Here is a 16,164-nt window from a genome sequence, read left to right on the forward strand (position 1 = left end):
CAGGGGCGCTGGCCGGCTCAGCCCGTGGAGCGCGTGCTTGATCTCCGGGTCAAGCGTTCGGAGCCCCACGTTGAGTGTAGAGATTACTAAAAAAAAAAAAAAAAAAAAAAAAAAAAAAAAAGTCCTACTACAGAGCTTAAGCGATGGGACAGTGGTGTTCTCCTCGGTATCTCTGTAATTATAGGCTGAGTTTGGTAACGATTCACGAACAAATCATACAGTAGTGAGTTCCTCTGCTTTCGATATGCCATTTTTTTAGCCGAAAGGAAAACATGATTCTCCCTTAATGATTTTAAGCAGGCGATATTTGCATTGGCACAATGGGTTTCGCACAAGGGAAGCGGCCGTAAGAAAGCTACCCGGAACAGACGCTACTAATTAGATGAGGTGCTTGAACGCTGAAGGAGCCCGCGGCTCCGGCATTGTTGGCGAATGAAGGATCTCACATGTGCTCAAATGCCAGATACGGACGGACGTGGATTCAATCTCTGTGCATCCGAATCTTTTAATGTAATACTTTGCCACATTTTCCTAAAATGATCTATCTATGTCACTCCTTGCCTCAATAAAAAAGCATTTCGCAGGGGCACCTGGGTGGCTCAGTCGGTTGATCGTCTGCCTTTGGCTCAGGTCATGATCTCAGGGTCCTGGGATTGAGTTCCACATGGGGGGGGGGGGGGAGGAAATCTCTGCTCAGCAGGGAGCCTGCTTCTTACTCCCCCTCTGCCTGCTGTTCCCCCTGATTGTGCTCTCTCTCCCTCTCTGATAAATAAATCTAAAAAAAAAAAAAAAGCATTCCAAAGAGCTTATTTTTTCTTATAGTTATCATTTGATGTATCATCTTGAAGGTACTGATGTTCCCATGGACGTAATAGGGTGATTAGCCCCTAAAGTAGGTGACCCCATACGGCAGAACCTGTCAAGCCAGAGATGCTCCTTTCTCCCTGAAGCTATAGCATGCCGCCCCCTATAGCCTCGTCCCCAGATTTATTTGCCCCGCCCTAATGACAAACCTGATAAACGAGGAGAACCAGCAAGAAACCCAGCCAGCCAAGGTAGGAAAGTAAATACTATTCTACATGTATTTTGAAATCAACAGACTTGGGATAAAAGGCCAAGAATTCATGCCAGGGCATTTTTCTTGTCCTGGATTTGCGACTATTTTATATAATTGACATACATTTTAAAAATTACTTTTTGATAACAAAAAGATAAGCTCTTTGATTCTGAAGGTTACTGAATTAGAGTCAACAAAATAATGGCTTATTCCACTGGCCGGAGTGACTTGTGGCACGCGGGGTATGTAATCCCGTCATGACTGCAGTTTTCACTCAGATCTCCCTCTGCAGCTCAAAAACATACAACATACGCCGCTCAGAAACCCGACGAGTTAATTCTTAGCAACCTGCAGTCCCTGTGGTGGAATGACGAGTAATTACCATTTAAAAGAATCAGATTCTCCTGCTGTTAATTAATTTAAGATTAGAAGGGCTCTAATCAACCTTGCACCTCTTTCCAAATTTGCTGTTGCTAAGGTGGCCAGAGTAGATGTGCGTCATCCTCTTGGTGCTTTTAGATGCTTAGAAGTCACTAGAACATCGTTTGGATCACATAAATAAGATAGAATTTCTGAAACTAAAGCCTAAGGTCTTAAATTTGCAATTCCTGCATGTCTCGAGTACTGTATACATAGCAGGTAGGCGTGGAGCAAATATTCAGTGAGGTCTAAGAAGCCCACATTATCAGCGGGGCACGTAGTGTGGCGTTCCCCACAGCAGAGCCTGAGAGAAGGGTTCGAAAGCAGGTGGCTGACTGGAAAGTGCTCCCTGGAAGCACGCACAGGTGGGCAGGAGGAAGGGAGATGGGGTGGAAGAGTAAGCCAATGAAGCATTCTGTAAGTCAGTCACCTTGTAAGCAACTGGAGCTTAAAGCTGTTGGGGACCTCGTGGAACGAGGCAGACCACAGGCCTCAGAGTTAGAACGTCCGAGGAGACAGACAGCCGGGGTATATAGTCACCAGCTCCCGTCAATCCGTGACGGAGGGGCCGCTCGTCCAGGAATGTGAATTCCTCAGCCCTCGTGGCCCGCCACATGAGCGTCCTCCTGTGGCCCGAGAAAAGCCACGGGCGAACAATCACCGGTGATCTCAGCTGGGAAGTGGCCGGCATGCTCAGCATGACACATGGCAAGAGGGTCCGGTCCGGGTCCTGCTACCATCTAATACATGGGCTCCCAGGAGGAGATATGTAGCCTCCCTGATGTGTGTGGAACATAGTTGGAAGTTGGGTAGGAAGGGAGAAGCAGGCAAGCCGGTCCCTCAGCTCTTGGGCCTAGAAAAAAGCTGAGTGAATGTGAACTGTGGTAGCTCCAGGACCACAGAACGAGAGTGACTTATCCCAAGTCTCACTGAGCTGGGACTGTGTGAGGGGAGGTAATCGAGGCTCTTTCAGTAGTCTCTGTCTCAAGCCACATTAGACTAGGAAGTTCTGGAAGTTCGAGATTTGGGAACTGCAGGAGGCAGAGTCAAAGGAAAGGAGGAAGGAGCTAGCCAAGAAAGTTCTGTAATAAAAAACGGTAACAGTGCAAGGAAAGAAGATGGTATAAAAGATGGAATTAAATTCGTAAGAAATCCAGAAATTCCTTTTCTAGAATGCCATCGTAATGGAACGGGGAACTACTGACTAGATGCAGATAAAGACTTCTACACGAAGGTGTTGCGTGCAGAATTAGAAGGGAAAACCACTGAGGTCAGTAGGAAGGGCTCAATGAGAGGGTGCTGGTGAAGCAAATCCTGAGTCGACAGAATGCTTTACAGCCACGTATATGATGCTTATAAAGAATTCTCGATGGTATGAAACCATGCTTATGACAGACCAAGTGAAAGGAGCAGAATAAACTGTATGTCCAAGATCTCCACCACTGACAAGGCATCTATCAAATGACTGGAAGGAAACAGGCCGATTGTTTACACCGCTTGTCTCTGAGGAGAAGATGTGCTGACACGTATTTCTTTGCTTTTGTGTGTGTTTCCTTCTCTACTTCCACAATTTTTCTCCAAGAAATAAACATGGTAGAAGGGGAGAAACATCTATAATACTTCAAAAACAAGGCAGCAGCCTGTTAAGAATGACTTCTCGAAAGCCTCAGGAATTTCCACAGCAGGGCTCACTGTGGGTGCCCCGGGACCATGTGGAGTGAGGTAAGAAGGGGCACACATCGGCTCTCTGTCTTGACAGGACCTTATTAGGCAGAAGAAATACAACATAACAAATGCTGGCCAGCAAGGTACAAAATAAAGTAAAATGCTAATTTTTACTATCTGCAATAAAAGTAGAATTTGTACATGTTGTTTTGTATAAACAAACGACGGGTCATCTGTTTCAGGATGCCAATCCCGGCTGCTGAGAGAAATGTTCAGCAAGTAAATGGGACCCAGTGAGTTCTTGTATTTTAAAAAGCAAGGTGCCGGTAGGAAAATCCAAACACAGAAATGTAAGGAACAACGTGTAGTCTCTTCTCCCAACTTCTCTCCTCTCTGAATATAATCTATTTAAGTCACTTTGGGGGTTCAATTCCTTCATTTCCATGCCCAGATTGCAGAGGAAAAAGCCACTTTGGGCTGGATCAGTGAGGGGAGACTCTAGGTGGGACAGTGGCTCCCAAGTGGGGGGTAATCCCCGCCCCCCCAAGGGACACCTGGCCATACCTGGAGACGTTTTTGGTTGTCACAATATGGGGAGAGTCTACTACTGGCATCTAATGCGTAGAGGCCAGAGACACTATTAAATATCCTGTAGAGCCTGGAATGACACCACAGAACACAGAGTTCTCCGGGCCACATGTCGGCAGTGGTGACGGTGAGAAACTCTGAGATAGCATTTAGGGCTTGTGCCAAGGCTTGGAAGGTGAGAAGGGTTTGGCTAGGCCGAGGCGGTGTTGGGGTGGAGTATGTGGTGGGCATTTCAGGAAGGTGGGCTGGTCAAGGAAAGTCAAAGATGAGGATTCCATCCATGATGACCAAGCAGGGAGAGAGTGCTGCGAGGCACAGAGGTGCAGCTGTTGGGCAGAAGAACATGAAACACTTGCTCCTGAATGTTGTGGCCAAATGTTGACTGTCATTACAGCTCAACAGCAACAGCCACCAGAACTCCTGGAAAGTTCCAGATGATCTACTACAGGAAGTTCCATGACTCACTGATAATAATGAATATTCATATGAATAACCAGTCACGCACACTCAAATGGCAAAAACAGCAAGCAAAGCCACAAGACACAACTCTTAACTTCAATGCCAAACTCCTTGTTCTTTCTCCAAGTTGACTGCATGGGGTAAAACATTACCTCACATTGCAAAAATAACCTGGTTCGGAATCCAATGGTTCTGATCTCGCATGTCTAAGAGGTTACAAAGTGGGAAGAGAAAATTCAGGAAACACAAGGCAAACTGGAAGTTCCACCAGGAATTTACAGTTGGTCAACCATTCGGTTATTGTAGACATTTCCATTGGCTTCACCCAACCTATTTGTCCACTGCCAAGAAATGAGGAAGTGTGGATAGATTTGAAGTGAGTGTGAGTGACAATCTGGTTAACAGAAACAGTGTAGCTGTACTTTCTCTGGAAGGAATCACGGAATCATGAGATGGCGGAGCAGGGAAGCCCCTGGACGTGAGTCGGTGTGACCCTCTCACACAGATGCAGAAATCTGAGCAGGTGTGGGGGTCACCTGTTCTATTGTTGGGATCTCAAATCTAGATCTCAAATCTCAGTTCTCTTACATCCTGCCGTCTCCTTGGTTTTCAAATCCAGACATGCGTGTGCAATTGTGGCACAGACAGGGACCAAAAGTAACAATAGTAAACTAAGCTTTTATTTTAAGTAGCAATGTCCCAGATGGCACGATTTATTGTCTTGGTTAGTTCTATTTGTTATCTTATCAGAATCTTGAACATGGATTTTTTCCTGCCTGAAATGCTTAGGCCATAGTGCTTAGGAGGAAAGTGCTGGGACAGGGGAGAGGAACAGTTTGGTTAGGAGATGGAGACAGACCATTAGCAGAGCCTCCAACTCCACGGGGAAGAGAATGGAAGCGTAAACAGGTGGGAATCTCTGACAATCCCTGCAAAGGCCACAGAAGGCACCGATGATAAATGTTTGGGGGAAAATCTGAAGAAATTTGCCTTAGTATTTTTGAGTTCGACTGCCAGTGTATGGAATTCACAAACAACAGCCAGTCTATAGAAATAGTCAATTCATAGTTGCCCGGGACTGAGGGTGGGAAGGGGGTAGTCCCTGTAAATGCGAACGGAGTTCTCATTGGGCTGACGGAAGTGTCCTCGAACGGGACCGTGGTGATGGCTGCATACCTTGGTAAATTTTATACAGATCATTGAATTGTACGCTTAAATGGGTGGATTTTAGGATATACAAATTACACCGTGATAGAGCTGTTAAAAAAAAAAAATCATGGCAACCAAAGGCAGTACGATTTTAATCACTCCCCACCCTCATGACCAAGGCTGCTGAAATCAAATTCTGACAGCTGTATTTCCTCTAATAGCTACTTTAAAGGGGGGTCTCCCTGAAATATCTACCAAATTAATCAGAAGGGGATATGAAAAAGAATTAGGCTAGAACATCCTATGATTAAACATTCCCATTCCATTTGTGATTCTTAAACTAGAAACCATAAGAAAGTCTCAAGTCTTGTGTGATTTCCAGATGTGAGTCCCATAGACTGAATAGCTGGTTTTCAAGATATACAGAAAATGCATTACTTTCTTTTCTCTCCAATGAATGGTTGCGCTATCGCGGTGTATAAAATACAAATAATGAAGATTTCTGAACTCATATGGTGAGTGCACGCTGTTTTTCTCTGCTGTTATTCATCGTCACGGTTTCCCAGGACTGGGAGGAGGAGGGGACCAGAATCCTGGGATCATACAGTGGCACTTTTACTCACAGGACACTTACAGGGTAAGGCTGAATGACAGTGAGGAGTATCGATTCTTTGCAGCTCCTGAAAGAGAAGAAAAACAAACATATTTGTGAAATGCACAGAGGCCGGACCCTCCATGACAGCGTTCTTTTGAAATGCAACGCGTGATGTTTCGGCAAACGTTTCTTGGGCTCTCAGGCAGAGTAAATCAAAAAGCTCAAAAACGGGCTTTCAGACCTCAGAGAAAACCAAAATCAAGTGTTCACCCAGTGTAACAAACAGCCCGATTGAAAGCTTCCCATGCGGTTTATGTTGGGTGCTATTATCTGTGATGCCGAACAGCAGGGCTTTGAAATAACACTCGCCCTGGGAAGGACTGTTTGTGAAGTCTCGACTCCGACAGTCTCGGCACTTTCCGCTACCCTCCTCATTGATTCTCCCCTTTTGATTTTAATTTTCTAGAAAGGGAATCGATTTTTAAAAATTCATAACATCATTATCTGCTCAGGGTCAGCAGCATGAAAGAAAACTGTCCGTGCGGGTTTCTTGTGTGCAAACAGCACCCCGCAAACATCACTCCCCCGCGCCGAGTGGCTCCCCGGGTCCACGGCAACAATGCCCAGGTGGCTGGGGCGCTAAGTATTTCAGATGGGCACTTGCTGGGAAACAGTGTTCACGACAGGGGACACCTTGAAGCGGGAACCAGAACAAGGCAATATCATGGTTTATTTAATTTCCTCCAAATAACCCAATCCTGACAAATAACTCAACCCCTCAGGGAAAATCACGCTGTGGGTATAAGTTTTCCTTCCTTCCCTTTCCATCCTGAGGAGAGAGGTCAATTGCCACTTTGTTGAGGAGACGCCAACTTTTCCTACTTTAGGTTTTAATGAATGACCTGCTTTTGTGATTTACTGTGCAAGGCCGTTTCCTGGAAGAAGCCACGGCAGATGGTATTTCTAGCAGTTTTTGCACTGTGGCTAGGCGCCCTCCCATCAGGCTGGGTTGGACCGGGTTGGACTACTGGCCATCGCAGCGCTGGGTGAGGGACTGGGAGGTGAGGAGTGCAGTGGGGGAGGAGAGAAATCAGCAGAGCAGAGAAGGGAGGAACAGAAGGCAAGAAACTCAAAGAAGTATCAGAACATTTTGGGTGATGGTAATTATGGGGGGAGAACAGCACCTCGTTGACAGTGGCCCGTGGGCTCCCATGAGTTCCCAGTTGCCAAGGGTGGGCAGAAATCTCCAGTAACAAGTACGCAGCCAGTATTCCCATTAGATGGAGAAACAGCAACAGCATAAGCAAAGCAGAGTGAAGTGCGTGCCATGAATGATCGCGCGTTGCTGCTGAATGTGTGGACGGGTGCAGCGCTTCAGCGGGGCATTGTGGCATCACTAGGCAAACCTCCGTGTCATGTGCACTATGACCTCAGCCTTTCCCCTCTGGTTTAGATCACCAAGAAATTCTGCCGCTGGCCTGTAAGGACTGTGTGGGGGTGAAGTGCCAGAGAGCAGCTGGCGGCCAGCTACAGGAGAGCGACATGGAAGTGTGTGGATGCATGCCACGGAAGGACGAGAAGAGGCAGGAGCTCGGCTGTGCCTGGTAACTCTGGGGATGCCGCTTCAAACGCAGGGTAAGAAACCGGACGGGGCGGGGGGTGGTGGTGGAGGGGGAACGCCTGGGTGGCTCAGTTGGGTAAGCGTCTGCCTTTGGCTCAGGTCATGACCCCAGAATTCTGGGATCGAGCTCCCTGTTGGGCTCCTTGCTCAGCAGGAAGCCTGCTTCTCCCTCTCCCACTCCCCCTGCTTGTGCTCCCTCTCTCGCTGTCTCTCCCTTTGTCAGATAAATAAATAAAATCTTAAAAAAAAAAAAAGAAACCGGATGGGGTACAAAACAGAACACCATTCGCAAATGCACGAAACACACGTGCACCGAAAAGCAGCGCACGTTTGGAAGCGTGCAGTACGAAAGCAGGGAGGACGCACTGAACGTGTTTGAAGGGATTTCTCTCAGGGGAGAGAGGCACGGGTGTGAATATAAATAAGCAACATCAGAGGAGAGGGGCCTTCCATGGGTCCATGATGATCGTTTATACCACCAACGGATGAGTTTCATGAATTCCACTCTCTGCACGTATGGCTTAATAAAGAGCTCACAATCGGGAAGAGGATGAAGAGGTCTGGGGTAGACGTATGCTGGCAGACCTACGAACTGCCGAAGGGGACGTGGGTCTCGGAGACCGCTGAAGTAACCCCTCATTTGCTCACCAAGACAATGGAGGACCAGGCTCCCCACTCTTTGGGGTGGTCCCACTGCACAAACTACCACTCGTTTGGTGGACCTAGCGCCATCCCCCAGCCCCCACTGTTTCCATACAGACGTCTGCAGGAGAGACGCACACACTCAGAAAGCAACGCAAGTACTGCTTCTCAGCTCTCACTCGAGTTCCCCTTGTTCGAGGGAAACAAGGAACACCCAGCCGATGAGAGATGGGACACAGCCCAGTTGACTGAAGCCTTTGTGCACTGGGCAGCCGTGGTAGTGGGCGTGCTCTGCCCAAGGCCCGCCCCGAGGGCCCTGGGGAGCAGGCTCCGACCCGGGGAGCAGCCCTCGGGGCACAGCTCATTGGACCCAGAGGTCGGAGTGAGCCAACCGGATTTCCTCTCTGCAGGATCAGAACTAAGAAACACGGGTGTTGGGAGCCAGGGGCCACGTGGCTGAGCAAGAGCAAAGGTGACAGAGGCCGGTACTCCCCGGTGCAGTCCTGGCTCCCACCGTCCTGTTAGAAAGAAAAGAGCCCACGGAAAAATCTCAATAGGACTATTATCAGCTCCGGGAATGGGCTTTTAGTTCTGTTTCCTTTCATCTACAAGTACTTAATTATCCCCTGCCAGACACGAAGAATGAACTCCATAGTGCTTTGGGCCCCTTAGGATTCCACTCAATCCTACCATGTAAAACAACAACAACACAACAACAACAACAACCAGAAGGAAGCCCTATGTGTTCATATGTTACCCGATGGCCAGATGGCTGAGCCAGAGGCGGCTGAGGCCTCATGCCAATAGATGCCAATCAGCTTAACCCGCCAAAGCAAGGTGCTGTAGGTCTTTGAAGGAGGGATTGAAAACCAGAGTCTGAGGGGCGCCTGGGTGGCACAGCGGTTAAGCGTCTGCCTTCGGCTCAGGGCGTGATCCCGGCGTTACGGGATCGAGCCCCACGTCAGGCTCCTCCGCTATGAGCCTGCTTCTTCCTCTCCCACTCCCCCTGCCTGTGTTCCCTCTCTCGCTGGCTGTCTCTATCTCTGTCGAATAAATAAATAAAATCTTAAAAAAAAAAAAAAAAAAAAAAAGAAAACCAGAGTCTGAGACCTTTAACCCTTTATGTGCCTCGAGCTGGACTCATTGCTTAATTAAAAACAACAACAAAAAAGGCAGCCAGGAGAGGCTGGTGGAAGCAGCATATGCCCAAAGAATAGAGGCTACGTTTGCAAGATTCCCGCCCTTCCACTGGGGCAGGACTAGAGTGTGCCAATATGTGGAAGATACAGTAGAAATGGTACCTTGCGGTCATTGAATAAAGGCATCTCGCTCAGCTGAGCTGCTCTAGGGCTGAGAGAGTCTTGGTAGAAAGATGTAGAAGCTGAGAAGCATTGGACATAGCCAGCCTCTGGGTTCTCTCTGATTCAAGCCAGCTGCAGTTGGAGCCACCCAACAGAGAAATCTTCCAGGAATCCACAAACATGCCCACAAGGGAAAGAGTCAACTTTTTTTTTTTTTAAGATTTTATATATTTATTTGAGAGAGAGCAAGCATGAGCAGGGGGAGGGGTAGAGGGAGAGGCAGACTCCCTGCTGAGCAGGGAGCCTGACGCGGGGCTTGATCCCAGGACCCGAGATCATGACCTGAGCTGAAGGCAGCTGCTCAACCAAATGAGCCCCCCAGGCCCCCAAGAGTCAACTTGCATTATCCTCCATAGATAAGAAGAAACACCAGTGCCAGATTACGTTGGTGCCAATCAAGTGAGAGCTCTCCTGCTTTTTAGCTCACTGTGCTGGTCCCATTTCTATGTGGAAGGAGCCAAAGCTAGAGAAGGTTGGGGAATGCCCCTTAGCCCACTGCAGGCTTCCCAGGAACGAAACTGGGACAAGGAAGGTGTTCTATGGCATTGGGAGTTTCGTTTCTTATATGACAACTGAACATTTAAACTACAGATTACAAACTGTTGCGATTACAAGTGTACGAGTGACTGGAGAATTTCCCTACACCTGCTCGAAGCACTGATGGGGCCTGCCTGAGGTTTTGTTGAGGGCTCAGGAGGAGCTGGCTCTGGTGAGATGTCATGAACGGGCAGCGGAGAGGAAGAACACACTTGCTGTAGGATTCCACCCTCTGAGACCCCTGTGCCACACTCCTCTCCAATTTCTTTCCTCCAACTGACTTGAATAGATCTTATTCGTTGAGTCCAAACAATCCTTAACTGAGACAGTGAGTGCTCAGAGCTCTAAGAAAAATCAATGCAAAGGAAAACACAAGAGTGAGGGACAGGAGGCGCTGGGGCAGGCAGGAGACTAGATGGGCACACGAGGCTGTGGGAAAAATGCTAATTTCCTCCCGAGCAATGCCCAGTGGCCCCGTATTCATTTGTTCACTTCTGGAAAGGGAAGCAGATGTTCCCAGCTCCGGTGCAGTCTGTTAGGAGCACACAAGTACCTGGAGAAGGACACCTGTTACACATCTCAGATGCTCAGCAAATAAGCACAGAAACGGGATTAGCTTCCTATTGCTGCTATAATAGATTACCATGAACTTAGGGGCTTCAAACAACACAAATTTATGGTCTTATAAAGAATGGGGGTCAAAAGCTTGAAATGGGCCTCGCTGGCTAAAGGCAAGGTGTCAGCAGGGCTGCACGCATTCTGGAGCCTTCTCCAGCTTCTGCAGCCTCCCTGGATTCCTTGGTTCATGGCCCCCTCTTCCATCTTCAAAACCAGCAGCATAGCATCTTCCAATTTCTCCCTGGCTCTCCTGCCTTCCTTTTTCAATTATAAAGACCCTTTGATGACATTGGGTCCACTTGGATAATTCAGGATAAACACCCGTTCTTAATGGAATCACATGTTCAGTCACAGGCTCTGGGGATTAGGATGTGGACATCTTCGGGGGTTGGAACATTATTCTGCCCTACCACAGATGCTAGCTTTGTTAGTTACCTGGTGCTGCATAACAGATTACCACAAACTTAGTGGCTTAAAACGACACACATTTATTATCGCCCAGGTTTTAGGAGGCAGAAATATGAGCATGGCTTCACTTGGTTCTCTTTTAAAATTTCTCTCATGATGGGGTGCCTCATTGGCTCAGTTGGTTAAGTGTCTGCCTTTGGCTCAGGTCATGATCCTGGAGTCCCAGGATTGAACCCTGGCTATGGTTCCCTGTTCAGTGGGGAGTCTGCTTCTCCCTCTCCCTCTGCCCCTCCCCTGCTCATGCTCGCTCACTCTCTCTCGCTCACTCTCTCAAATAAATAAATAAAATCTTTAAAAAAAAAAATCTCTCATGAGACTGCCATCAAAGTGTTGCCCAGGGCTGAGGTCTCATCTGAAATCTCGATTGGGAAGGATTTGCTTCCAAGCATATTTCTGTGGTTTTGGGCAGGATTAAATTCCTTTTTGAGATGTTGGACCAAGGACCTCGGTCCCTTGCTTGCAGTTGGCTAGAGGTCACCCTTAGTTCCTTGCTACACAGGCCACTCCAACATGGCAACTTGCTTCAGCAAAACCAGCAAAAGAGAGTTTGCTGGCAGGATGGAAGTTAAAATCTTATATAATATAATCACAGAAGTGACATCCCATCACCGTTGCCATATTCTATAGGTAAGAAGCACATCAAAGGTCCAACCCATACTAAAAGAAAGTGGAATGCACAAAACTATGAATATCCAGAAGCAAGGATTATTGGGGGCCATGTCAGGTTCTGTCTGTCACACTAAGAGAAAGATTCATAACCAAGTGAACTGTAAGTATCTTCAAAGGGCTCTCCACCCATGAATTCACTTCACATGAGATTTTCCTGGTAAGGAACATCAGCAAAAAGCATTGTTCAGTACACCCTGTCAATTTAAAAAATAGGAGACATTTTTCAAAATATGTATATTATATTTATGGCATTTAAACTTTTTGTGCCTGGGGCGCCTGGGTGGCTCAGTCGGTTAAGCGTCTGCCTTCAGCTCAGGTCACGATCCCTGAGTCCTGGGATCGAGTCCCGCATCGGGCTTCCTGCCCAGCAGGGAGGCTGCTTCTCCCTCTCCCTCTGCCCACCCCCCTCATGCTCTCTCACTCTCTCAATTAAATAAAATCTTAAAAAGAAAAGTTTCTGTGCCTGCAGTAATTCTCTGTAAAGTGCCTGAAGCACAACCTAGCTTGATTTTAACTTTACCAATTAATGAATAGATGAAGTAATTTGAATTGAAATAAAATATTCCAGTATGTTATTTACCATCCAGACTGGAAATGCCCCTTTCTTCTGTTTCTCTCATCTATAATTATTTCATTATAACCTGCCAGACAAGAAGACTTAACTTCATAATGTTTTGGATCTCTTAGAATTCCTAACCCTAAGATCCTGGGGGGTGTGGGGGGGAATCTAAGCCATTTTAAAATCGCTTCAACAGAAAGATTAGAATGGAGAATGGAAGATGCCGCATTCCAATAAGCAGATAACTTCCTTTTATGAAGGTCTGCGACAGCTAGGGATGTTAAAAAACACAGTTAGGGGCACGTGTAGAGAAGTATTATTTCATAATAAATTCCAAGTGAATCTTCTATTTTGAAGAGTAGTTTCAAAGTGCAGTACCAATAGTTTCGAAATAGTTGAGGTTGTTAAAAACTTCATTTAAATGCCTGAACCACAGTGCTGATCTGCAGAGGAAAATAGAATCTGACCTCCCCTAAAGTGCTCCTATCAAATTGGCCTTTGATTCTTCAACAAGAGTCTCTTATCCCTTTTTGATGGGCTCCCTTGAAATATGTTTGGGATAGCCGGCATCAGTGGTTGCAGGTCACACTTTGGCGACACATCCCATTTGTAAATTTCACTGGCTGCGATTTTGTTGCAGGAGGCAAAGTGACGCGAGGAAAAGCTAGGGTTCTAATTAGGCTTTCAGTGTTCAAATCTCTTCCGACCATGCAGCTAAAGCTGATGTGGTCTTTTTCTTAGAGCAGCATAGCTTGGCATCTTTCCTACACTGCCTTTTCCACTTCATATTTACACGAATTTAACGTCGCAATAGGTAATCATATGGGCACGCATTATTGTATATTTCCTTCTGTACCGACTAAAGAGAACCCTTGATCAACTCAGAAATTGGTACAGAGATTGAGAAAACGAAACAAAACCAAGCCCAAACAACTAAAATATATAGGAAGATATTTTATGTCAAAATTCAAGAGTCCTGCTTTTTAAAAAAAAAAAAGTCCAAACAAGTTAGCTATGAAGTCTTAAACTTCAAAAATGAAGTAAGGAATCAATCCATGAAGGCGGAAAGGTTCGGCTATGGGAAGGCAAAATAAAGAAGTAATTTAGGGCTACCTATGAAAGGATTTGGTAAACTGTAACATGACGTTCTAACGTGAGTTCAGAGACTGATGGGCAGTGTTTTTATTTGGAAAGAAAGGTGGTAAGGCCCAGAGAAAGGGCATTGCAACTCTCACTTCCAAGGTAAATGTTCACACACATAAGATTCTTTCTTCCTCTTGCACTGCAGGGTTCTTTGGTGAGATTAGCAAAATATTCTTTTCTGCAAGCTAGTGTGTGCACCTCAGCCCTTAGACTCTCTGCTGGTGGACAGCCGCTGATGAAGGAAATCAGAAATGATTATAACAGCATTTCTTCAGCGATGCTTTGCTCAGAAGAGGCTTTCTGCAATCCTAGCCTATAGGTATCCCAGTGGCTTCCTTTCTATTTTTTCTTTCTATCTGAACCAGGAGATGTGAAAAGAACATTGAGATCTTTATGATCTGAGAACCAGCCATCACATCGCCCGCCTAGTCAATTGCCGGCAAAGCTGGAGGAAATAGCCCTTCACTTTAGAAAAGTTGCCACAGGACTACTTAGATTGGCGGTTTAATGCTTCATCTAGTTGACCTTTCCAACATTCTGGAGAGAGACACTAATGATCCATTGTATTGATTCCTAACATGTACTGAAGCCATTAGCTGGAAGAGAATGGAAACAGCCAGCAAATGACTAAGTATTCAAACCAGATCAACACATCAAGGCTAAGTGTGATCTGTCATGGACATTAGGAAACATTAACGCTCGACACATGGTTGCTGAACCGTGTCTTTACTTTGAGAACTGCAAAGAATGGGATTATTTGTCATTTCTCAGTTATGTTCAGGGGATGCTGACAAAGAAAATGTGCATAATGAAGCCACCATAGCCATCAGGGCAGCAAAGACGGAAGAGATGGATCAAGGAGTTCGCTCGTCCAGGAGCACCGGCTTGGCTGCTACCAACTCTACAGTGTCTCTCCCAGTACCACTTTACCCTTGAGAGAGGGGTTATACTGCTGAGCAAAAACCCCCCACCAGTTTGGTAGCCAATCGGAAGAATGGAGAGAATTTAAGAAAAGATCCTTATGAAGCAATAGGTTAAAGACTTCTCCTTGAGAAACTGGGTGATTGAACTGTTCGTCTTTTCCCATCTGAGATACAGAGGCCCCAGAGACAGACCTCAATGAACCACACCTTTTGGTATCTAGACCTTGTGTAGTCTCCTCTCCTTGAATCTGGGCTAGTTCTGTGACTTACTTTTGATAAACAGAAATAGTGTGGAAGGGACACTGCATGACTCCCAGGCCTTGGTTAGAAGAATCCTAGGAAGCCTTGCAGACACCCATTCCATGGCTATCTTGGAATGCTCACTGAGAAGCCAGCTACCAGGTAAGGAGGCCGACAGCCCTGCGACCACCACGTGGTGAGGAAGCTGGCCATGTGGAGAAGCACTGTGGAGAGAGGGGGACTTGCCTGGCCAGCCGCACCTGGGTCAGCTGCCCGGGCCCAGCAACAACGCAGGAAGCAAGGAGCCACCTGGGATGTCCAGCCCAGACAAGCCTGTATGTGGCTACGGCTGTAGCTGGCTCCTAACAGCAGCCACATGAGAGACACCAGTGAGAACCATGTGGATAAGTCCAGTCAGCCTGCAGAGTCATGATAAGAAATTCTTTTATTAAGCCCTTACATTTGTGGGGCAGCTATAGAAAACTGGAATGCCATCTGTCCATCAGGACTTTGTAAACTATGTTTTTAGGGGTACCTGGGTGGCTCAGCCGGTTAGGCATCCGACTCTTGGTTTCAGCTCAGGTCATGATCTCAGGGGTTGTGAGATGGAGCCCCACACACTGGCCTCTGCGCTAAGCACGGAGTCTGCTTGGGATCTCTCTCCTCCTGCCCCCCCCCGCACACGCGTGTGCTTTCTCACGCTCTCTCAATAAATAAATAAATAAATAAATAAATAAATAAATAAATATCTTAAAGAAAAAAAAAACCCTATGTTTTTAAAAAACAGTCATCAAAGGGGTCAGCTGATTTTGAAATTGAACATGTCTCCCTTATTAAAGAAAAGACAGTGTCCAATTTAATGGCTCCCCAGAATACTGTGACACGGACTCACAGTTGAATACGAAATGTCCATCCCACAAACCGCAGTGGAAGCGAGGACAAGCATGCTCTAACTGCTGGAAGTGAGGAGAACACAAGCGTAACAGTTACACACTTCGGAGACTGGGGAGGAGGAAAAAGAACTAATAAACTCAGGAGAGAGAAAAAGCCCCTATCAGAGTCTTGGGCTGCAAGTGCTTCACTACAAAGAATTTTGAGGGCACAGTTGGCAGCGTGTTGCCAGGTAGATATTTGAACTTTGCAGAGCAAGGATTAAAGTATGTTGTAATTCTAGGTTTAGAATTAAATACTTACATACAACCAAGGACTATAAATACAAACCTAGGGAGAAGCCACAACTCTTTGCAAATCGAATTCACATTTTAATGAATGTATTAAAGGCTTAGGCTGGGCTTTTTCTGGTGAAGAATATTAGGTCATTAGGTTAAAATCACCTAAATGATGCAGTGATTATCAAAATTAACATTTAAATGAAATCGGCTCATTTCAAGCACTTTATTTTATTGTACTTTTTAAACCTTTGCAGTGAAATTTCAGGTTAGGCGCTTGG

General features: G+C 46.4%; 1 protein-coding gene across 1 annotated transcript in view; it reads right to left on the reverse strand.

Moving 5' to 3' along the window:
* The window catches only part of FRMPD4 (FERM and PDZ domain containing 4), a 195,005-nt gene that overhangs the window by 40,454 nt on the left and 138,387 nt on the right, over positions 1-16,164 (reverse strand). The window contains exon 4 of the mRNA XM_087859451.1: positions 5,973-6,018. Coding sequence (XP_087715577.1) covers positions 5,973-6,018 — 46 coding nt within the window. The remainder of the gene's footprint in view (positions 1-5,972; positions 6,019-16,164) is intronic.

Source organism: Ursus americanus, chromosome X (assembly GCF_024610735.1).
Source record: "Ursus americanus isolate L20-20 chromosome X, mUrsAme1.1.p, whole genome shotgun sequence".
In the NCBI taxonomy this organism is placed as follows: domain Eukaryota; kingdom Metazoa; phylum Chordata; class Mammalia; order Carnivora; family Ursidae; genus Ursus; species Ursus americanus.